This window comes from Mirounga leonina, unplaced genomic scaffold (genome assembly GCF_011800145.1).
Source record: "Mirounga leonina isolate KUSES-001 unplaced genomic scaffold, KU_Mleo_1.0 Mir_92, whole genome shotgun sequence".
Classification (NCBI taxonomy): Eukaryota; Metazoa; Chordata; class Mammalia; order Carnivora; family Phocidae; genus Mirounga; species Mirounga leonina.
In genome coordinates this window covers 26,030,600-26,055,780 of record NW_023270852.1, presented here as the reverse complement: position 1 = coordinate 26,055,780, position 25,181 = coordinate 26,030,600, and the positions used below count along the sequence as shown (strand labels likewise).

At 38.6% G+C, this 25,181-nt stretch overlaps 1 protein-coding gene and 1 pseudogene across 1 annotated transcript in view; one reads left to right on the top strand and one right to left on the bottom strand.

Annotated features, from left to right (window-relative positions):
• Window positions 1–25,181, bottom strand: part of CCDC81 (coiled-coil domain containing 81) — a 61,626-nt gene that overhangs the window by 23,403 nt on the left and 13,042 nt on the right. Inside the window, exons 3-7 of the mRNA XM_034995177.1 lie at window positions 20,739–20,938; window positions 9,032–9,093; window positions 7,252–7,408; window positions 3,345–3,601; window positions 597–676 (exon numbers count right to left, since the gene is read on the bottom strand). Of these exons, the coding sequence (XP_034851068.1) occupies window positions 597–676; window positions 3,345–3,601; window positions 7,252–7,408; window positions 9,032–9,093; window positions 20,739–20,817 (635 nt within the window). The 5' untranslated portion in view covers window positions 20,818–20,938. The remainder of the gene's footprint in view (window positions 1–596; window positions 677–3,344; window positions 3,602–7,251; window positions 7,409–9,031; window positions 9,094–20,738; window positions 20,939–25,181) is intronic.
• LOC118003957 lies at window positions 14,234–15,273 on the top strand (annotated as a pseudogene).

Genomic DNA, 25,181 nt, shown 5'->3' with positions numbered 1-25,181 from the left:
ACTTAGCAGATGAGAAGAAGTGCACTAATATTGCAGAGACTAAAGTTGATGGGAGGTAGTATCAGAATTTCCAGGGAACTAAGAGTAGTTTAAAAAATGAATAGTCTAGATGGACCTAGAAGGTACAATGCTAAGTAAAATAAGTCAGACAGAGAAAGACAAATACCATATCATTTCACTCATATGTGGAACTTATGAGTTCCACAAACAAACAAAGAAAATAAGAGACAAACAAAAAAGCAGACTCTTAAATACAGAGAATAAACTAGTGGTTTCCAGAGGGGAGGTGGGTGGGGGGATGGTTAGATAAAGGGGATTAAGAGTACAGTTATCAGGATGAGCACCAAGTGATGTTTAGAATCGTTGAATCATCAGAAAAAAATAAAATAAAAAAGGAATAGTCTAACTGCCCATTGTTTTCTATCTCAACTATGGAAAGTATGCATTAAATTCTTCTTTGCTGGAGCACTGAGAGAGAGAGAGTGAGAACTCTAAAAGGAGCATGAGCTAGAAGAGGTGAGAAACACGGCCCAATCACATTAGTAAATCATCAAGAATTGCTGTACCTGGAGGAAACTGTGGAGCAAAGCACTGACCTTGGAAATGCAAGCACACTGTTGGGTCGCTTTCCTAAGATCTCTCTGCTAGACAACACGGAGTCCACAGTGTCCGGCCTCTGAAGGACAGAGACAGAAAAGGGTTACACCTGGGGCGGTGGTCCAGGACAGACAAATCTAAGCTATAGGCTGTCTCAGAGCTAAGGATACCATGGTACTCTCTACTGTTATTTTTTCGAATACTTAAAAGTCTAGAGCTTAAAATCCAATGAAGAATTATCTCATTTATCACCTGGGTAGTCCCATACCAATGCCACTGATGCTGCCTTTTCTCAAACCATTTCCTCTTTGGAAATTGCCTTCAGAGTTTATGGCTTCCTTTACATATCCTTAAGAGGAGAGCCAACTTAATAGAAACTATCAGGAAAATGAGCAAGCACGCTAATTTCACTCTTGACTCAAATAACTCTAAAATTGGGTGGTTAAGAGAAGGGCTTGAAGTCAGATGGATTCATGTTCACATCCGCATTACTGTTAACATTTATGTAGCCTTAGACCCTGGGCATATGGGGATAACAATAGGATCTAATTCATGGGATTTTTATGAGGTACTGTATGTAAGTGGCTGGCACAGAATAAGCACTCAAAAAATGGTAGCTATTATAATTATTACTACATTATATAGTAATCACAATATTACATTATACTAGTATAGAATAACATACAAAATTATTTTGGGATTAATGACATGGTTTACAAAAGGCTTTGAAGGGAATTTCCAAAAAGAGGTTTTAAATATGTTTACAGCAAAAGCAGCATCATTGAAATAAACCCACAGCTTCCCAAGAGAATCATTCTGCAGGACAGCACTCAGGTTTAAGTTATGGGACATTTAGGGGAAAAACAATCACTCTCACCACTTAACAGCAATTTCCTAAAATGTGTTTTATAGATGTTAACAAGTATTGGATTAACCTAAAGTTCCCAGATTCATGATTCAGGCAGCTAAAGTGGCTTCTTCGTAGCCAGAATTCTCAGACGCTTTAACAGGCCTGTGTGCTTTGTGCCTCTGTCCATGAGGGTGATATACTTGTTTATAGATGATTAACTCTTTGACAAAAAGGTTAGAAGTCCTCCATCTGCTTTGGCCTCCATCCTCTTTTCATAGGATCTCTCTCCAGACTACTTCCAGAAAACGCTCCTTAAAAGTTATGTCTTAGAGTACAGCAGGCCAATTAAAATGCTCTCCTCTTTTATAAACACATTATTAAAGCTACAAAGTTCCATAGAATCACTGAAGATTAGAGACAGGCAAATGCTCTGACCTTGCTTCTGGTAGGTTTTCACGGAAAAGAGAGAGTTATACCTGTGTGTGTTTCCACTTTACACACACACACGGTCGGTTCCCCTCTTTAAAATCTTGTGTGAAGCCAGATTGTGGAGAAAACAACCAAATGCCTCATTATGCATAGCTCTTAAAGTCCCCACCCCAGAGCTCCATGAAAGAAGAAATTAGAGGGTAAAATTTGACCATATTTATAGAGTTTCATTTTATAGCCTTTTCACTTAAAAATCAGGCTTTTGCTCTATGGGACACAGGATTACATAACATTCTATGATAATCTAATTCACTTATACCAACTTTGTTCATTCCCAGATGTGTACCTAGGGCACATTAAGCATTCAGTTAGTCCCATTGACTGACTAGTTCACTAGCTCCTTAAATTCTGTTATGTCCAACTTAGCATGTAGGTCATACAAGTTACTGAATAGTTAACAATGATGGGGTCAGTTATGAAATTTGTTCCACAATATGGCAAATTAAAAGTTAAAGATACATTTCCATGACTCAATTTATTGTAGGCTTTCATTAAAATACTATAACCGGCAAAAAAAAAAAAAAAAAAAAGACTAGAAATTCTGGTTCTACCACTTATTAGCACCCTGATTTCAGTCTTCCCACATAATCTGACCCCCATTTTTCTCATTTATAAAATCAGGATGATAATAATGCCAGTTTGATAAAGTTTTGCCCCTCAAATGAAACAATATATATGGAAGAATTTTTAAACCATAAGGTACTATAAAATATTCAGAATTAGAGTTTCTATTACTATTTATATTTTTCAGTTGGCATTGACTCAAAACTTAGTCTAAAGTTTCTTTGCCCTTCGGGCACCTGGGTGGCTCAGTTGGTTAAGCGACTGCCTTCAGCTCAGGTCATGATCCTGGAGTCCTGGGATAGAGTCCCGCATCGGGCTCCCCGCTCGGTGGGAAGTCTGCTTCTCCCTCTGACCCTCCTCCCTCTCATGCTCTCTCTGTCTCATTCTTTCTCTCTCAAATAAATAAATAAAATCTTTTAAAAAAAAAGTTTCTTTGCCCTTCTAACCTTTTTGTCAAAGAGTTAATCATCTATAAAAAACCACTTCTTTTCACTTGGGGTAAGTGCCATTTAAAATATGTCAACCTGAATTTTTCTTTTTTTTTTTTTCCTTAAAGATTTATTTATTTTAGAGAGAGAGAGTGTGCATGCGAGCAGGAGGAAGAGCAGAGGGAGAGGGAGAGAGAGAATCTCAAACAGACTCCCCATTGAGCATGGAGCCCAATGTGGGGCTCGATCTCATGACCCTGAGATTATGACCTGTGCTGAAATCAAGAGTCGGTCGCTTAACCAACTGAACTACCCAGGCACACCTCAACCTGAATTTTTCTTAATAATTAATGACACACAGTTAATTCAAAGCTATGATTGGGAGAGGGGTTTAGAGAAGGAAAACCTTAATTTACATTTGCTAGGGCTTTTGCCAAAGCCCCACTTCCATCCATTGAACAAAGGAAGTCCTTATAAAATCTCATCTTCACTTTGTTGCCTCTAATCACAAGGACCCCGATTCCTTTGAAAGTAAATTCTACATTTTGTTTGATGGAAATTGATCGTGATAAAACAAGCAATGTCTCCTTCACACATCCTTCCACTGTATCCCTGCTAAATGGACCCTCCAGGGATATCATGACAAAATTAAGTGGAACAACTGGGATATCACCTAGAGGAGAAAAAGACAGGGTGGGGGGAAAAGAAGTGGAAATTACAACAAAGACATATCATATAGACTCACAAATAATTATTTAATTCTCAGTACTGAAAAATAGAATTGTCCATGTGCCCTTAGTTATACCCTATCAATAGACAGTAATAGGCACAATTTTCCCTAAAAGTATATTTTTTGCTCAAAATAAGAACAATTAGCTTTCTAAGCAGTACTCCAGACAAGCTTTTGGTTTTATCTTGGAGACACAGTAATAAATAACTGCATCTCTTCATCAGAGTGTTTTCTGAAGTTTTCAGTCCTTTATCTCTCAGGACATACTGTCACAATATTTGCCTATCTCCTCCAGTTATCAAACCGTTTTTAAATGTTTATAAATATCTATAAATGCCAACAGTTTTGAAAAGAGTCATCTTCAATAGAAGTTACCTTCAAATGAAAGTGTTTCTTAACGGAGGGTATCAGACTGGATAACTTGCTTTTCCTCCCTAATAAGTCCATAAATTATATTGCAGAGGAATATGGTTATACCTAACATAAAAATAAGCACAGGGTCTATTCCACTAGAACAGACCGCCAGTCAGAAAAGGGGGTAAATAACAAAAATGATCAAGAGGATAAATCCAAAAAGAGGCAGTAAACAAGATCCACTAATAGAGGAACAGGATAGGAAGAAGATAAGAACATTCTAAACATTCATTCAGCAAGCATTACTTTACAGCTTTTCAAGTGTCCAATAGTGCTAGCTGATGAGGATTAATATCTCTACAAGACACAAACTTCCCTATATCAGTCCATAGTCTTCTGCACAATTTAATGGCGATTCTATACCACCTTCTTCCATTTTATTTATTATTTTTTGTAAATTTCTTAAAAGAAAATGCTCTATTGCCTGCCTCTAGATTGTCCCCTCCCATTCGTCCAATGCATCTCTTCAATCTGTCTTCCAGCCCACTTATCTCAGTAAGGACAGTATCAACTCATGATGGACAAGAGAATGGATACATTGTAAATCTTACTCTCATGACCTCTCTGTAACTCCTGTTTGGACATGCCCTCTCTTTGCTCTTGTATCCATGGCACTATTCTTGGTTCTCCAATTTCCTCTTCCTTGGTCTCCTTTGCTGACTTCCTTCCTCTTCTACTTCTGATAAGATGGTGTTTTATTGCTGCATTTTTTTTTTTAAACAAGACTTTGTCCTTATCTGTCTCCTCCCCTTACTTCATATCCTCTCCTAAGTAAATTTATCCAAATCTTGACCTCTAGTCTCCATCCCTCTCCTGAGCTTTGGATTATCTCCACCTAAGTATCGCTATGGGAATTTCAAATTTAACATGTCCAAAAGTGAACTCATTATTTTACCTGCCACCCCAACCTGCCTTCCCCCTTCTTTCCCTATGGCATTGATGACAAGAACGTACATCTATTTTCCAAGAAATCTGAGTCCCTTCTTCTTGCTACCTACCACTCTCAACTGGCAGCCAAATCCCATCAGTTCTCCATATGAAATATGTCATAAATTGACTCCTCCATTGTCCTCCTGATTACCAATGCCTTCATTCAGGCTTCTACCATATTTCACCAAACTACTGAAATTAAAGATTTTATTTATTTATTTGAGAGATAAAGAGAAAGCACAAGCAGCGGGGGAGGTGTAGAAGGAGAGGGAGAAGCAGACTCCCTGCTGAGCAGGGGGCCTGATGCAGGGCTTGATTTCAGAGCCCTGGGATCACGACCTGAATTGAAGGCACTTAACCAACTGAGCCACCCAGGCACCCCAAAACTACTATAACTAAAAGAGCTATCTTCCTAAACTAAAAACTGGACTAGTACATACAATTCCCTGCTCAAAAACTTTCAATGGCTCCCCATTGCCTGTAGGATGAACTCCAAAGTCTTTATCATACTGCCAAAGGCCCCTCACAATTTGACTGCTACCATTTTTGTCTTACCTCCCTCCACTCGCCTCCACAATCATATGCCCTGGTCATACAGAAGTACTCGTTACTTCCTTAATAGGTTTTACTCTTTCTTTTATTCTTGAATTATTCATACTGTTCCTGAAATATTTTCAGCTTCTCTGCCAACAAAGTCCTATCAAGACCTTTAAGACCTCCTGGTATATGTCATCTTCCTAACCCTCCTTGAGCAAAGTTAGGCATGCTCTCCTCTCAGCTCCCCTAGCACTTGATCCAGTTCTGATCAATGCTGCTTTCACAGCATTTAATCATGTTGCAACATTTGCTTACATATTTATTTCCCATGCTAAATTCTGAGCTCTTCAAAGCAAGGATCATATCTTGACAATCTTTAAGAATCACTGTGTAATGTTTAATTAGTTACCTAGTTAATTAATGATGAAGAATCGTAACTCCAAAGCTAAACTCTAGGCAGAATTGTTCTTGTGAATTAACTCAAGCATATATATTTAATTCTGAAATTTCTTCAAACTTATAAAAAAAATAACTAATTCTTCAACCTTGTAAAAAAAATTAACTATGGATCTAAACTACTTTTTTAGAGTATACTATGAGATTCAAGATGGAAAGCTAATTCTAAGGAGCAAATGTTTTTGTCAAAAAAAAAAGTTGGCTATATTTTCACTTTGGTAGGTTTTTGATGAATTAGGATATTATATGTCCATAAAACTGTAGGTAAAAATGTCTGAAAAGTCAATCAAATCTACCATACAGATTATATGCATAATGAATTCTAATTCTAATTTGTTGGTATTTGTTTTTCCAATCTTTCATTTTTTGGTGGGAAGTTACTCTGAAAATTAACTTTCAGGGAAGTTCACATAAAGACAAATTTTAGCCTTTTCACCTGCTGACTTTGGGGATAGACTGTCTCTCTTTATCCATGTATGAGTCTGATGCAGTAGGGGATAATAAGGAAGGTCAAAAGGAACACAGCCCAGAAATTGGGAAGGAAGCCCCCAAAGGCCCCTAAGCAACCAGGGCAGGTGTCACTAAGTCCACACACCAAAGCTGGAATGTAAGAAAGCATCCTGTGTCAGGTGTCATGCCTGTTTTGTTTACCACTATATCTCAAACTCCTGGAACAAAGCCTGACACATAGTTGGGCCTCAGTAAATATTTGTGGAAAGAGGGAAGAAAGGAAGGCAGGGGGAAGGAGGGTAGGAGGAAAGAAGATTTGAGGGTGTGAGAGGTATACAAGGTGTTCATTAAGTCTATGGAATTACTAACCTTCTCACTTTTAAATTTTAATAATTTAGATTACACATGATAGAAACAGTTAGTGATCTTTTTCATAGCTAATATGGACTATAATTCTAACCAGAAACCCTAATTAACTTTTTCAATATAGCCATTTAACTTCTGAGGGCTAAAAAAATGAATAAAGTCTGCACAACTCTGTAATGTGGCATTTATATAAATTTGCCTTGATGTCACATCAAGTCTTCCCACGCCTGCCTCTTAAGCCACTGAGGTTTAAAATGGCCTGCAGGAAGACTGTATATCATTTCCTGCATTGGCCCCCCACTCTTCCAAAGGGACCACGTGAAAAGAGAGCTCCTCAAATCAGAAACCAGTAACGCAGCAAATGAACAGACTTTGCCCTTTCATTTTCATCCCCAGGCCAGTTATTTTCTGAGAAGGTCTTAAATGTTGAAGATATTTACCAGGAATATATATTTTGTTTTGCTTGAGTCCATGAATCTGTACTAACTTCTCCGCCATGATAAATATGGGCCTCTGAATCAGAATAAACTTGTTGTTTCCCACCTCAAGTTTTTGTCTCATGAAAGTGAAAATTCCAAGTCCTGGGATCTGAACCCCCTGAAAGAAAAAAGGAGGGGAAAAAAAAGAGCAACAACCCAAATTCACTGAAGGGATAAGGAAAAATAACTCTTAGTACCATTATCCAAAAAACATGGAAAGAATTAAGCATTAAACAGTCAATGATCCCTACAATCTCCTACAGCTATAGCACATTATGGCTCTAAGTTTCCATATAAATATAAATGTAATATATTGATCTCCAATGCTTCTGACATCAGATCGTCCATCTTCATTATCATTCAAGGGCTATGAGGACTAAGAAAACTTGTATAGGTGCCATAGCTACTTTTAATCTATTTTTAAGATTCCTCTGTCCTGGGCACCTGGGTGGCTCAGTTGGTTAAGTGTCTGTCTTTGGCTCAGGTCATGACCCCAGGGTCCTCCGATGGAGTCCCACGTTGGGCTCCCTGCTCATCTGCTTCTCCCTCTCCATCTGCCTCTCCCTCTCCATCTGCCTCTCCACCCCCCAACGCCCCCCTCATGCTCTCTCACACTCACTCTCTCTCAAATAAATAAATAAAATCCTTTAAAAAAAAAAAGATTCCTCTTGTCCTAAATTGTGTGAAATTCTAAATTTTAATCATTTGCCATTAGAGAGAGGGAATTTAAGAGGCCACAAGAATGTCTGCTTTCTCATTCTGTCTTTTAGGTTTCATCTCTCATTTAAAATCAGACAATCCAGCATCCAAGGCATATGCTGCAGTGTTGTGATCTTGGCTGATGGGTAAAAGCAAATGCTTTTGGCTCTCAAACTGGGTCTCTGTCTCCCTGGAAATATCGTACCTCAAGGGTTATAAATGCCTACAGGCACCATGAAAGAATGCAAAGGAGTGAAGGTAGCCAACCAGAGAATGCAGTGGCTAGAAAGTACAAATCCCATTCAAAGGCGAGAGCCCATTGTTGGCTCCAGCCAAGTGTCATCATGCAGGAATGGAAAACTGGTATTGTTAAATCTGCTGATTTTTCAAGAAAAGAGAGAGAGAGAGATGCAAAACTTTATATAGACTCTCCAAACTTTAGGTGGTGATGACTAATTCAAATTATCAGACCAAACAAAAGTTTGAAGGATGAATTCGGCCGAAGGGCTGTCATATTGGGACCTCTGAGCATCTTATAAGTTCCACAGTTTCCCAGCTCCCCCCAGATTCCTCAAATATCTGTCCAGTTCTATGGCATCCAAAATCAAGGCTGGGCACAGTTTCTCATTTTTGGCAAGATGAGTTCAGTCCCTGATTGTCTTCTTGTGTTTAAGTTAAAACCCATTCCCTGCAAGGAGGCAAAACAGGAAGCAGTATATCCTTCTATAACTATGCCAGGAACTATCAGGTCACAGATAAACAGAATTCATCTAGTTCCTCTACACATAGCCAGGCTAGTCAGTGATCTTCTTGGTATCAACTAGAAGAGCAGAACTTTTACAAATTCATTACCTAAAAATAAAATCCATGTTTGTTAAATCTACTATCCATAAGTCATAAGTGGGAGCATCATAAAATCACAGGACTGAAAGTTAAATTGGATGGCCCTAAAGTCTGCTATCTTGCTCACAGCAAACTTATACAAGACTAAGGAGGAAAAGTCCTTTGGACTCTTGCATTAAACTTAAAGTATAAATCTTACCTTGTGTAGGGATAGCTGCCGTTCCACAAATTCTGACACATTTGCCCAGATAGTAGAGACTTCTAAAATTCAAAGGAAATAAAAAATAATTTATTTAAGCACTCATGTGACAGAATCTAGTGCTAGTAAATAAAAAAGTAAGTATTAAATGCAGAATCAAATAATAGTAATTCCTAATTAATTAGAATTAACAGAAAGAAAAAAAAAAGAATTAACAGAAAGTAAGGTCATTCCCCAAAGTTAATTTTCCTAGTAACTAAAGCTCACCCTTTTAAGTTCCAAAAATGTACTTAATAATAATTATAACAATAAATTTTTGAATAAAATCTTTCTAGGATAAAAGGAACTCTATCACATATTTGCTTTTATTCTATAAAGGAAATTCTATAAATTATATAAAAGTGTGACAGAGTTCCTTTTATCCTATAAATAGAACTAGCCAAGTATAATCTAGACTTTTTATAAGTTTTTACTTAAATTCCAGTTAGTTAACATACAGTGTAATGTTAGTTTCCGGTGTACAGTTTAGTGATTAACCCTTCCATACAACTCCCGGTGCTCATCACAAGTTCGACCCTTAATCCCCATCACCTATTTCACCCTAGCCTTTCCTTTTTTTTTTTTAATTAATATATAATGTATTATTTGTTTCAGGGGTACAGGTCTGTGATTCATCAGTCTTACAGAATAAACAGCGCTCATCAAAACACATACCCTCCCTAATGTCAATCACCAACCACTTCATCCCTCCCATCCCCCTCCACTCCAGCAACCCTCGGTATGTTTCCTAAGATTAAGAGTCTCTTATGGTTTGTCTCCCTCTCTGGTTTCTTCCCTAGGAATTCATCTTCTTTATCCATTCATCTGTCGATGGACATCTTGGCTCTTTCCATAGTTTGGCTATTGTGGACATTGCTGCTATAAACATTGGGGTGCATGTACCCCTTAGGATTGCTACATTTGTATCTTTGGGGTAAATACCCAGTAGAGCAATTGCTGGATCATATGGTAGCTCTATTTTCAACTTTTTGAAGAACCTCCATACTGTTTTCCAGAGTAGCTGCACCAGATTGCATTCCCACCAACAGTGTAGGAGGGTTCCCCTTTCTCCACATCCTTGCCAACATCTGTTGTTTCCTGACTTATTAATTTTAGCCATTCTGACTGGTGTGAGGTGGTACCTCATTGTGGTTTTGATTTGTATTTCCCTGATGCTGAGTGATGTTGAGCACTTTTCATGTGTCTGTTGGCCATTTGGATGTCTTCTTTGCAGAAATGTCTGTTCATGTCTTCTGCCTATTTCTTGATTGGATTATTTGTTCTTTGGGTGTTGAGTTTGATAAGTTCTTTATTGATTTTGGATACCAGCCCTTTATCTGATATGTCATTTGCAAATACCTACTCCCATTCTGTCTGTTGTCTTTTGGTATTGTTGACTGTTTCCTTTGCTGTTTTATCTTGATGAAGTCCCAATAGTTCATTTTTGCCCTTGCTTCCCTTGCCTTTGGCGATGTGTCCAGGAAGAAGTTGCTGTGGCCAAGGTCGAAGAGGTTGTTGCCTTTGTCCTCCTCAAGGATTTTGATGGATTCCTGTCTCACATTTAGGTCTTTCATCCATTTTGAGCCTATTTTTGTGTGTGGTGTAAGGAAGTGGTCCAGTTTCATTCTTCTGCATGTGGCTGTTCAATTTTCCCAACACCATTGTTGAAGAGACCGTCTTTTTTCCATTGGATATTCTGTCCTGCTTTGTCAAAGATTAGTTGACCATAGAGTTGAGAATCCATTTCTGTGTTCTCTATTCTGTTCCATTGATCTATGTGTCTGTTTTTGTGCCAGTACCATACTGTCTTGATGATGACAGCTTTGTAATAGAGCTTGAAGTCCGGAATTGTGATGCCACCAGCTTTGCTTTTCTTTTTCAACATTCCTCTGGCTATTCAGGGTCTTTTCTGGTTCCATTCAAATTTTAGAATTGTTTGTTCCAGCTCTGAGAGAAAAGTTGATGGTATTTTGATAGGGATCGCATTTAATGTGTAGATTGCTCTAGGTAGCATAGACATTTTCACAATATTTGTTCTTCCAATCCATGAGCATGGAATGTTTTTCCATTTGTTTGTGTCTTCCTCAATTTCTTTCATGAGTATTCTATAGTTATCTGAGTACAGATCCTTTGCCTCTTTGGTTAGATTTATTCCTAGGTATCTTATGGGTTTTGGTGCAATTGTAAATGGGATCAACTCCTTAATTTCTCTTTCTTCTGTCTTGTTGGTGGTGTATAGAAAGGCAACTGATTTCTGTGCATTGATTTTATATCCTGCCACTTTACTGAATTCCTGTATGAATTCTAGCAATTTTGGGATGGAGTCCTTCGGGTTTTCCACATAAAGTATCATATCATTTGCAAAGAGTGAGAATTTGACTACTTCTTTGCTGATTCAGATGCCTTTTCTTTCTTTTTGTTATCTGATTGCTGAGGCTAGGATGCCTAGTACTATGTTGAACAGCCGTGGTGATAGTGGACATCCCTGCCGTGTTCCTGACCTTAGGGGAAAAGCTCTCAGTTTTTCCCTGTTGAGAATGATATTTGCTGTGGGTTTTTCATAGATGGCTTTTATGATATTGAGGTATGTACCCTCTAACCCTATACTGTGAGGAGTTTTAATCAAGAAAGGATGCTGTACTTTGTCAAATGCTTTTTCTGTATCTATTGAGAGTATCATATAGTTCTTGTCCTTTCTTTTATTAATGTAGTGTATCACACTGATTGATTTGCAAATGTTGAACCAAACTTGTAGCTCAGGAATAAGTCCCACTTGGTCATGGTGAATAATCCTTTTAATGTACTGTTGGATCCTATTGGCTAGTATTTTGGTGAGAATTTTTGCATCCATGTTCATCAGGGATATTGGTCTGTAATTCCCCTTTTTGGTGGGGTCTGTGTCTGGTTTTGGGATCAAGGTAAGGCTGGCCTCATAAAATTGGTTTGGAAGTTTTCCTTCCGTTTCTATTTTTTGGAACAGTTTCAGAATCTTTTTTTTTTTTAAGATTTTATTTATTTATTTGACAGAGAGAGACACAGCGAGAGGGGGAACACAAGCAGGGGGAGTGGGAGAGGGAGAAGCAGGCTCCCTGCAGAGCAGGGAGCCCGATGCGGGACTCGATCCCAGGACCCTGGGATCATGACCTGAGCCGAAGGCAGTCGCTTAACCAACTGAGCCACCCAGGCGCCCAGTTTCAGAATCTTTAAATGTGGTAGAATTCCCCTGGGAAGCCATCTGGCCCTGGGCTCTTGTTTGTTGGGAGATTTTTGATTACTGCTTCAATTTCCTTGCTGGTTATGGGTCTGTTCAGGTTTTCTATTTCTTCCTGGTTTAGTTTTGGTAGTTTATACGTCTCTAGGAATACACCCATTTCTTCCAGATTGTCTAATTCGTTGGCATATCGTTGCTCATAATATGTTCTTATAATTGTATTTTTTCTGTGTGTTGTGATCTCTCCTCTTTCATTATGATTTTATTTATTTGGGTCCTTTCTCTTTTCTTTTTGATAAGTCTGGCCAGAGGTTTATCAATCATATTAATTCTTTCAAGGAATGAGCTCCTAGTTTCATTGAACTGTTCTGCTGTTCCTTTGGTTTCTATTTCATTGATTTCTGCTCTACTCTTTATTATTTCTCTTCTCTTACTGGGTTTAGGCTTTATTTGCTGTTCTTTCTCCAGCTCCTTTAGGTGTAAGGTTAGGTTGTGTATTTGAGAATTTTCTTTTTTCGTGAGAAAGACTTGTATCACTGTATACTTCCCTCTTAGGACAGCCTTTGCTGCCTCCCAAAGATTTTGTTGTGTTTTCATTTTCATTTTTTTCCATGAATTTTTTAAATTCTTCTTTAATTTCCTGGTTGACCCATTCATTCTTTAGTAGGATGCTCTTCAGCCTCCATGTATTTGAGTTCTTTCCAACTTACCTCTTGTGATTGAGCTCAAGTTTCAAAGCATTGTGGTCTGAAAATATGCAGTCTTTTGGTACTGGTTGAGACCTGATTTGTGACCCAGGATGTGATCTATTCTGGAGAATGTTCCATGTGCACCAGAGAAGAATGTGTATTCTGTAGCTTTGGGATGGAATGTTCTGAACATATCTGTGAAGGCCATCTGGTCCAGTGTGTCATTTAAAGCCCTTATTTCCTTGTTGATCTTTTGCTTAGATGATCTGTCCCATTTCCATGGGGGGGGGGGGTGTTAAAGTCCCCTACTATTATTGTATTGTTGTTGATATGTTTCTTTGATTTTGTTATTAATTGGCTTATATAATTGGCTGCTCCTATATTAGGGGCAGAAATATTTACAGTTTTTAGATCTTGTTGGATAGACCCTTTAAGTATGATATAGTGTCCTTCCTCATCTCTTATTACAGTCTTTGGCTTAATATCTAATTTGTCTGATATAAGGATTGCCACCCCAGCTTTCTTTTGATGTCCATTAGCATGATAAATGGTTTTCCACCTCCCCACTTTAAATCTGGAGGTGTCTTTGGGTCTAAAATGAGTCTCTTGCAGACAGCATATCAATGGGTCTTGCTTTTTTATCCAATTTGATATCCTGTGTCTTTTGATTGGGGCATTTAGCCAATTTACATTCAGGGTAACTATTGAAAGATATGAATTTAGTACCATTGTTTTGCCTGTAAGGTGACTGTTACTGTATATTGTCTCTGTTCCTTTCTGGTCTATGTTACTTTTGGGCTCTCTCTTTGCTTAGAGCACCCCTTTCAATATTTTTTGTAGGGCTGGTTTGGTGATTGCAAATTCTTTTAGTTTCTGTTTGTCCTGGAAGCTTTTTATCTCTCCATTTTCAATGATAGCCTTACCCTAGCCTTTTCTTTTTTCTTTTTTTTTTTTTTTAAGATTTTATTTATTTATTTGAGAGAGAGAATGAGATAGAGAGCATGAGAGGGAGGAGGGTCAGAGGGAGAAGCAGACTCCCTGCCGAGCAGGGAGCCCGATGCGGGACTCGATCCCGGGACTCTAGGATCATGACCTGAGCCCAAGGCAGTCGCTTAACCAACTGAGCCACCCAGGCACCCTACCCTAGCCTTTTCTTAATGACCCATTCAAAAAGCATTTATGGAGTGTCTACTCTGTGCCATCTGATAAATATAAACCTTCATTCATATACCATTCTATAACACAGGAATAAAGTCAAGCACCATGGAGGCAGGAAAGCCTGTTGTCTGTACATTAACTGTCTCCATACTTCTGTTTTTGTTTAATTCTTTTTTCTTGGCTGGGGGGGTGCTCTTTAATAAGAGATTTTGTGTGTGTGTGTGTGTGTGTGTGTGTGTGTGTGTGTGTGTGATCTTTCTCCACAACCCTGCCCAGATGATAAACTCCACGACAGCAGGAACCTAAGTTGTTTGGTGCACTGAATCTTTGTGTACTATCAACAGTGAGTAGCATGTAATAGCCTTCAATATTTTTTAACTGTATTATGTCCATAGAACATCATTACTAAATCTATAAAACAATATATTCTTTTTCTAATTGAGATTCAATTGACACAATATTATATTAGTTTCAGGTGTACATGATTCGATATTTGTCTATATTGCAAAATGATCACCATATTTTTGCTTAATTTTTGACTTGCTTTTCATTCTCATTTGTTAATGTTAGACTACCAGCTGTCACCACTCTCTGCTGCTAGTGCTCTGCAGAACCCCTACCTAATCCTAATTTACTGCTTCTGACTTGCTGTGTTTTTTATTTCAACAGATGTACTAATATTATCTCTAAAACAATAGTATTTAACCACAGACCTTAGGATAGGGACCCAAGCAAGGTCTTGAATCAGTGCATAGACTTCTCACTATCTGCTCTGAATGATCAGAGAGAGGTCTTTTATGTTTTTCTTGTTCTGAGCTGTGTTTCCCCCCCCCCCCCCAAAAAAAAAACTGTGGAAGAAAAATAAGTAGTTGCCAATAACTAGTGTTAAATATGGGATATGAAGGTATACTCTAGGTATAACCAATATTTAGAAATACAGAGACTTGGCGGTGGGCACTGCAGAATGGACTTCGCTGGCTCATGCGCCTCACTCCCCTTCCTCTGCAACTCAGTCTGACAAACCCAATATGGCTTAGAGTGAGAAATTTGATAAATTGAAATTGAAGAAGACAGAAACTCAGGAGAAAAATCCACTGCCTTCCAAAGAAACAACTGAACAGGAAAAGCAAGCAGGTGAATCTTAATGAGGCGTGTGCAGCCAATATGCATGGTACATTCCACAAGCATTGCCTTCTTACTTCTTTTAGCTGTTTAACTTTGTCAGATGCAAAGAAGTTGGATCAAGTTTAAATGGCTGTGCTGCCCTTTTTCACATCAAAGAATTCAGAACTACTGACAACGAAAACCACGCTTGCCTCTCCCATCTGCCTGTCTGTGTGGCAGGGAAGGAAAAGAACTGGCATGTTGGTAAAGGAAGAAGCTGGGTGGGAGGACAGTGAAATCTAGAGGAAAAATGAAGCTGGTCCAAAGTGTCCTGCAGGCTGTAAAATGCAGTTTAACCACAGTGCCATTTTTTTATTCAAACAATTTTAATTATTGGAATGCACAATTATTAATATACAAATAAAAAATTTTTAAACCTGGAAAAAAAAAACAAACACAGAAAATTAAGTCTGTGTTGACATCTCCATTCCAAACCCAATGATGTGTATATATTAAAGATACTTTCCAGGGGCACCTGTGTGGCTCAGTCAGTTGAGCATCTGACTCTTGATTTCAGCTCAGGTCATGATCCCACGGTTGTGTGATCCAGTCCCGTGTTGGGCTCTGTGCTCAGTGGCGAATCTGCTTGAGATTTTCTCTCCTTCTGCCCCTCACCCAGCTCGTGCTCTCGTTCTCTCTCTCAAATAAATAAATAAAATCTTAAAAAAAAACAACTTTCCATTGAGGAACTCTTTGCAAATCAAGAGTGTTATGTTTTTTTTTTTTTTAAAGATTTTATTTACTTATTTGACAGAGAGATAGAGAGAGAGCACAAGTAGGCAGAGAGGCAGGCAGAGGGAGAGGGAAAAGCAGACTCTCCACTGAGCAGGGAGCCCGACGTGGGGCTTGATCCCAGGACCCTGGGATCATGACCTGAGCCGAAGGCAGCCTCTTAACTGACTGAACCACCAGGTGCCCCTAGAGTGTTATGTTTTAATTCTCAAAATAAAAGATCAAGAACAGTGACATTTACCGGGTTGCCACTTTGGGATATGGATGCAGTTGGTGACAAAAGACAAATTCTCTCCCCACTTTGGAAATTGCTTGATTTATTTGTATAACTTTTATTTCTTTTTTTTCCTTTTTTTAAAATTTAAATTCAATTAAATAATTAAAATTGTTTGAACAAAAAAATGGCACTGTGGTTAAACTGAGTTTTACAGTTCAAAAAATAATGTATTATTTGTTTCAGGGGTATAGGTCTGTGATTCATCAGTCTTACATAATACCCAGTGTTCATTACAATACATACCCTTCCCAGTTACCCCATCCCTCCACTCCCCTCCAGCAACCCTCAGTTTGTTTCATATGATTAAAAGTCTCCTATGGTTTGTCTCCCTCTCTGGTTTCATCTTGTTTCATTTTTTCCTCTCTTTCCCCTATGATCCTCTGCCTTGTTTCTTAAATTCCACATGTCAGTGAGATCATATAATTGTCTCTCTCTGATTGACTTATTTCATTTGGCATAATATATAACTTTTATTTCTAATGGCTTAAACCACTACTTAAGGCAGGGAAATTGCAATCTTTTAATTCCATTATATCAGGGTTATAAATATTTTTATTAATATGCCAGAGAAGGAATAGGTAGGCAATGAGAAGTAGCAGTGATTCTCATGGGCATCTGGGAACAAGTTGGGTGATAGAAATTCACTCACCCACCAAAGAAAACTAGGGTTGCATGCTACAGTGAGCCAAGTGACAAGATTACAACCAAGTGTTTCCTCTGCTCTGCTCCATCCTACTGTATTCCCCACTCTTTCCCACCACCATAGACAAAAGAATTCTACTTCTGGTTGCTAAGAACTAAGAAGGTCTTACAACCAATCCCAATTGTATACTGAGTCAAAATTTTCATCATGACCAAAAATGTCATTAATTTACTAATAATACAGAATCTCCAGACCCAGATTTACATGGAGACCTTTCAAATTAAGTCAAAACTATTAAATCTTTCACCTAGACTCATGATAGGCAGCTCAAATTTCAGGAAAACAATCTATACCAAAAGGAAATGATTTAATTAGAGCCAGGAGAAACTATATCGCTTGCAACCAAACCCTAATGAAAAGACCTGACTGAGCTTAACTGGAAATTTGAGGATCATCTTTCTTCATTTGGATAATATATTCAAGTCATGGTGTTTTACTCTATACAATCTAACAGGCAAAGTTATATAAGAGCAGAGTTTATTATTCTAAACCGAAATTTGCTATTTCTTACTGAAGAAAAAAAGAAAAGCTGCACATCATTCCCTTTAGGAAGCTTTAGGGTCCTGCACTTCAATTGGAATAGACAGATTTGAAAATCTTACAAACTATGATTTTAACTTTAATTTTTCTGACATCCCAAAGTCAGAGAGGGTATCACTAAATCTCAAAACACAAAGAATTGTAATCCAGTCTAAGAAGCAAGTTAAAGAATATGCTAATTTTACATTTTAGAGAAAGGTGTAATACCAAGAATCACTATTATGAAGAAATAATCCCTAGACATACCTTCTATACTCAGTTCAACCATTACTTGACTTCAAATTCTAAACATTTTATGCATTCAAAACCATATTTTTAAACACAGCGCCAAGTAGCAGGAATACTGTATTTTATATATGATCACTATAAAAAAGAACTAAGTGTCCATTATGTGAATTATGGAATAATACATGCTTGAAATAGATATTAATACCAAATATAAAAGATAAGCTCCCTGACTTCATAAGACATCTTCTAAAATTAAAATACCGACACACAAACAAAGCAAAATATTCAAGAATGATTTGAACAAAGAAACATATTCCCAGAGCATAGTGCAATGAAAAGATCAGTGTATTGCACTGAAGACCTACAGCCGTCCTGCCTCCGAAGATTGCTAGCTATGTAGTCTTCAAAAGTTTGACCGAGTTCACATCCATAAAATGATGACAGGACCTTCTAAGTACCATAACTACATAATACTTAACTTCGGTGAAACATATGGAAGTAACAGGACTCAATATATACAATGATGTAAAGTTAATTTATGTGTTTTGCTGAGATTGGAAGTTTATCCTCATCTCCTTCACAATGGGTCATTTGTGAACGTTAATAAGTAGTTACTTGACTTCTGTTTCTGTCCTTCAACCAATATAGTTCTTGCTGAGGTCCCCAATGGTCTCCTTGTCAATAGATTCAATAGATATGTTTAATTTTCACCTCTCTGACCCCTCAGTCATATCTAACACTGATGACCACTCTCTCCTCCTTTAAACACCTCTCCTGTTGGCTTTTGTGACAACTACAGTCTCTTGGGTTTTCTTCCTACCTGTCTAGCCATTTCTTCTCATTCTCATTTGTAAGCTCATCTTCCTCAACTCAGCCATTAAATGTTGGAATTTTTGGGCACCTGGTTGGCTCAGTTGGTTAAGCATCTGCCATCAGCTCAGGTCATAATCCCAGGGTCCTGGGATCAAGTCCCACATGGGGCCCCCTGCTCAGTAGGGAGTCTGCTTCTCCCTCTGCCCCTTCTCTTCCCTCCCACCCTGTTCATGCTCTCTCTCTCGCTCTCTCTCTCTCAAATGGGTAAATAAAATCTTTAAATAAATAAATAAATAAAATGAATGTTGGAATTTTCAAAGGTACAGCTCTCGGCCTTCATTCTTCACTCCAGACTCTTCTTAAACAGTCACACCCATGCCCAGGGCTTTAATGACCACCAAAATGCTGATAACTCCCAAGTGTTTTTTTAGAAGCCCAGACGCCCTCCGCATTTTCAGGTTCTGGACCTATGTATCCAACTGCCTCTTTGGATATCTCACAGAGACTCTTCACGTGCTCAAAACCAGCATTTTCTTCCCCTTAAATCTTGCCCTGTATCCAGGGTTTCAATCACAATGACTGCCACCATCATCTATTCAATTATATAAGCCAGGAACTCAATTCATCCTCAAGACTTCTTTCTCTCCCACCCTCCTATCCAGTTCACCACCACAATCTGTAGATTTTACCTCTAAATAGCCTTTCAGTTTGTCTACTTCTCTCCACTTTTACTGCTACCAATTTAGACCAAGCTACCATTCACTCTCACTTAAGTTACTGTTCTAGGCATCCTTGACCCTCCAATTCATTCTCCACTTGGCAAACAAAGCAATCTTTTTCAAAACACAGACTTGATCACGTCATTCAACTCCTCCTTTAGCTCCATGCAAAACACTTAACAGCCTTCAATCAGGCTTAAAATAAAGGCCACTATCCTTTATATGATTTACAAGGCCCTGTATCACCTGACCTGTTTCTCCAGCCTCCTTTAGAACACACTCACTCCTACACTTACAAAGCAGCCATTTTTACTTTCCTTCAATTCCTCAAGTCACCCCTTGCTCCCTCTCATCAACACACTCTTGTTTTTTCCTCTGCCAAGAACACTGTTGCCTCCCCTCCACTCCCTACCATACTGATCCATCTCATCTATTTAACTGCAACTCATTCTTCACACGTTAGCTCAAATCTCTTCTTCAGCAAATCTTGACACACATCCCCATCCTCGCCCTCAGTAAAAGTTCCCAGTGTACCATGCACCTCCTCCTTAGTAGCACTTACTAATTGTAAATTAATATTTATTTCTGTGATTATTTGGTTAATGTGTATCTCTCCCCCACTAGACTATAAATTCCAAGGTTTTTGCTCACCATCAGTTCTCTGGTACCCAACACATAGAAGGTTTTCAAAATCACTCATAAATAAATTAAATATAAATTTATAAATATGGCAAATATTTTTTAATCCATAAAACTATTAATGCTTCTTCTGGAATTACTGTAACAGGAAAAAATAGGAGTGATGCAGGGGAAAGAAAAGAGGCATCTACTCCTATTTATTTTTGTCTTCTTAAGTCATTTGGTTAAAGCATAGGCAAAGTCCCTAAATTACAATGACTTGATAGTAACAATAGTTTCCATTTCTGGAAAACCAAGGGCTCCCATTGCTTACAGACATCTCAGTGTCACTTTAGGGGGACTCTTCTAAGAAACTACGCTTTTGATCAAGTCTAGTAAGATTTCTATAAGAAGCTGCCGAGTCTTCTTCCAACCACCCAGTTCCTTTTATGATCATCTCACTTAAAACAACCCCAAAACATCAAGGGCAACCAAGGTAGCCTTTTCTTTGCATGAAGTCTGAGAAGGAGCCATTTGGGGTGGTTGTTTTTAGCTAACATTTATTGAGCACTTACTTTGTGCTAGTACCCAAGTTAATACATTAAGTCCTTTAATCAAAATCCTCAGCTGGCCCCTTTCCCTCATTAAGGCAGTCAATAAAGAAACTGTCTCTGGGCATCCAATATGAGCCTGCTGTGATTACCAGCTGGTTGCCAAGACAACATGGCCACTCCAGAGGATAGGGAAAGAGATTTTCCACCTCCCCACAAGCGGGTTAAGATCCAGCCCCCAGGGCCCTCGCCCCACATCGCTTACCCTCCTGGCTCAGCGACAGCAGCGTGGGCAGCACCTGCCTGCCCAGATCTTGCACGGAAGGGACGATGGTGTCCAACATCACAGGTCTCCAGTTGGCTAGGTGCTCAGTCCTCGATGGGTCTCTTCTTTCTTTATATGGAGTTTGTACAAAAGTGATTTTCCCACCCTTCAATCCCCTCTCCTCAGAGCTTTGGATGTACCTTAAAAACAAAAATTACCAAATCTTGATTTTTTTTTTCTTTCTTAAACGCTCTTTCTCGCTGTCCCTCCCACCATGTGCTGGCTCTGCCTGAGTGGCTCCCACCGCAGGAAGCCTGAGAGCTGTCCAGCACCAGTATGCAAATCCAAGCCCTTGGGGCCACCCAGAGGCCCAGTGAGAGGTTGAGCGGGAGCTAAGAGCTGGCAAGGAGGACTAAGGGAGGGAAGGCCAGCCGCAGGGAGGGCGAGGTGTGTTGCTAGGACGCGACAAAGGCTTGCTACGTTGCTAGAGTGTCAAAGCAAGGCCTTGGCCCCGCCTCCTACGATGGGTCGGGCGGGGCCCCACGTTGCCCGGGTGATTCCAGAGCTCCCAACAGCGAGTTGGGGTGTAACTTCACGTTTTTATCTTTGTTTTTTCTTTCCCTTCTTACCCTGGGCAGCGAAGAGACTTGCTCGCTTTTTAACCACCTTGGACCAATTTGGGAATACCTTTTAACCCTAGCGGTGGACATTTGAGTCCCCGGATCTGTGTGAGGGTTGCAGTTTGAACTGGACCTTGTTTCTCGCATTTGGTTTTCTTGGGCTCTCTTCCGAGGAAATGGAGAGCTGGAGGACTGGGGAGAGAAACTAACGTTTCTCTAATGACAGTCATTTTTTAATTCCCTGGACACTGCACGAATGTCATCCTACAGACTTGTTTTAATACTCTCCCCTCTGCTGATAATGAATTATCCCAAAGTGAACACACACATAAGCCCCACCCAGGTCAAGAAATAGAACTCTTGCACCCATCACTCACTACTCAAGATTAGGCAAGCTACCCTACCTCTCTGAGGTTCTCTACGAAAACTGAGAGTTAATAAAACAAAAGTCACACAAAGAGTTTTCCCAGAGTGTGTCCCACAGAATACTAACTTCTTATGGTATAAATAAATGATAAGTGGAAAAAGGAAGGGAGGGAGAGGAAGGAAGCCCTATCACCACAGAAACACCTCATTCCTCCTCCAGGCATTACTCCAACAAACATGATAAATTTGTTTTGCCTGTGTTTGAACTTTTGGAATCATATAGTATGTATTCTTTTGTGTGTGGCTCTGTCATTCAATTGTGAGATTCTCCATGGCTTCTGTAGTAGCAATTTGTTCATCTTCACTGTTGCATATTATTCCTGTGCATGAATATGGCACAATGTATTTATCCATTCCACTGTAGAGGGAACATTTGAGTTATTTCCATTGGGGGGCCAATAGGAACAATGTTGCTGCAAACATTCTTGAACAAAACTTTTGATGTACATACATACTCATTTCTTATGTATATACAATTAGGAGTAGATTACTGGGTCATGGGAAATGCAGATTTTAACACATAATGCCAAGCAGATTTCCAAAGTGACTGTTGCAATGGTGGTGGGAGGGAGAAACTTCTGGCACTTCATGTGAACAGAAACTAGGGATGCTGGACGGCCTGCAATGTACAGGACAGTCCTATACAATGAAGACTGTTCCATATTCTGCACTATGTTGAAATATCTCATCAGACTTCCATATAAGAAAAAAAAAGGATGCTTATGAACCTAGAAAAAAACCCACTTTAAGTGCAAATACAAAGAAGTTTCTGCTTAATTTCAATATCACTTAATTTCCTAGAAACTCAAAATCCAAGTAAACCGGGGAATTACGGCTTTTTTTTCAGGATTTAAGATTATGCCTTTTTTTCAGGATTTAAGAAGAATTCTTCACTATTTAGGAAAACTATAATCATTATGATCAATGAGTCTGGTGGCTGTTGAGTAGCCAACAGACTTGAGCCAGACTGCATTTGTAGCTGTAGCATTCATAGTGATTCTTCCTGTTGGTATAAGCATGTGGCAACTTCATTTGCCTTCCAGCATAGTCATGCCTAGACATGTATATATTAAAATATACATTACTTACATTATACTAGAGTTCCGACTTTATATTCTTTTTTTTTAAGTAGGCTCCATGCTGGGAATGGAACCCAATGCAGGGCTTGAACTCACAAACCTGAGGTTGAGAACTGAGCTGAGATCAAGAGTTAGATGCTTAACCTACCAAGCGACGCAGGTGCCTCCTTTATAGTCATTTTTAAATGGTATGGGTAAATAAGCTGAATTATCCATAAACCTCACTTCAGGATAGTAACAAGGCATTCAGGCAAAATATTTGTTATAAAAAGGAATCATTGTGTCTAATAGGCCTGAGAACCTCTGTGCTAAAAAAGACAAGCTCCATAACTCAGCTTTTCTCTCTCTACCTTCTACTAAGAAGCTCAGAACTAGGTTTTAGGCCTTGCATAAGCTAGTTTCTTGGAAAAATAATTTCCTCCCACTCTCTCTTTTACCACCTGTCTCCTGTCCTTAGTCTATGATGGTGTTTAGTCTTCAAGCACTTATCTTTGCAGAATAGGCTGTCTTAAATTCTTTGGGGGAAATAAGGGAGGAATGGAGCAGCAGCAAACAATAGGCAAACTCTTTTGTGACAGTTGTCCTGACAATTGCTGAGCAAGCTAATTTTTAGTGGTCATATCAGCATTATTATTCAATCTTAAGATAATGAAATTGAAAAAATATATATTTTTTAGAATAATAGATTGGATTGACTTAAACATGATGATGATACTTCTAGTCTCCAGAAAAGCTGTCTTCAGTTTCAAAAAATGGTTATGAATGACTGCTGATTATTAGGGAATTATAGATGACCAAAGAAGGATCTACAAATGATGAAGGCAAAGACCATTCTTTCAACATCTTTTCCTTTTACCAAAGGTATCTTGACAAAAGAGGCTGTGGAAACACACGTGACCCAGTGTTTACTAGCAACTTGAATGAGCTATAAACATGTATCCTGAAAAAAAATACCCTTTAGTTGATAACAAAGCTCAAGCAAACATTGCAATTCCACTGCTTAGAATTTGCTCTTTGGATACACCTCCATGATACAGACAGATATATATATGAAACATTGTTTGTAATGCTAATTATTAGAATTAACCTAAGATAATCATCACAAGGAACTAGTTAAATCATAAATTGTATTTTGGAATGCATGTTGAAGAGTTTGCTTAAAAGAAAGCTGTTCATTTATGTGCTGATATTTTAAAAGTTTCAAGATGTATTAAGTGAAAACTTGTTGCAGAATAGTATTAATAATATGATACTATTGTTTCAGGTATATATATACATGTTTATAAATTCATAGAATATTTGAGGAAAGATATATAAAAATATTAATAGTGGTTATTTTTGGATAGTGTGGAGTTGTGTATGGAGAGGGAGGAGTTCAGAGAACTTTTAGGTTAACTTTTCTCCTTTATTTACTGTTTACCAAGAGCATGGATTATCTTAGTAGTAATGTTTTAAAGATAATTTGCCAAAGAAAGAGAAACAGAAGACAGAGAGAGGTAAAAGCAGAGTGCCGGGATTTATGAAAACACTGAAGGAAACAAACAGGGCCAAAATTTTCCAAGGTACTTTAATATACATACACTTTTCTGCAAGCTTCAATTCACCTTGCAAAACCCAATTGAATGGGCAGTCACTTTTACCCAGACCCCAAAGCATACACAATATTCAGTGGCTTGTATTAAAGGCAACTTGGAAACCTATTAAAAAAGAAAACATTTGTGGGGTGCCTGGGTGGCTCAGTAGTTAAGCATCTGCCTTCGGCTTGGGTCATGATCCCAGGGTCCTGGGATCGAGCCCCGCATCGGGCTCCCTGCTCAGCGGGAAGACTGCTTCTCCCTCTCCCACTCCCCCTGCTTGTATTCCCTCTCTCGCTGTCTCTCTCTCTGTCAAATAAATAAATAAAATCTTAAAAAAATAAAAATAAAAAATAAAACATTTGTAATATTCTTTTTAATATTATACAACACAGAATAAAAGTTTTCAATAAATAATTTAACCCACATCTATTAAGTATCTAATATATGTCAAGCACTTTGCTAGTTGGTAAGAGGAATACAGCAGAAGAAAATCCCTACACCATTCATTTGCCATTTAACAAATATTTATTGAAGAAAGTTCTAAAATCAGGATTGGGTTCCTAAGTCAATGTGTAAATTGAAAATTCAATAAATGAGCAAAATTACTCTAGAAATACCTTCTTAGGAAGGCACCATGTTAGAGACCCAGATAGCATCACTTGGTTCATAGACCCAATACAGCCAGTTTTTCTCTCCAGTTTTGGATCAGATCATTTTCCTGTGAGCATGTAATTAAGCAAT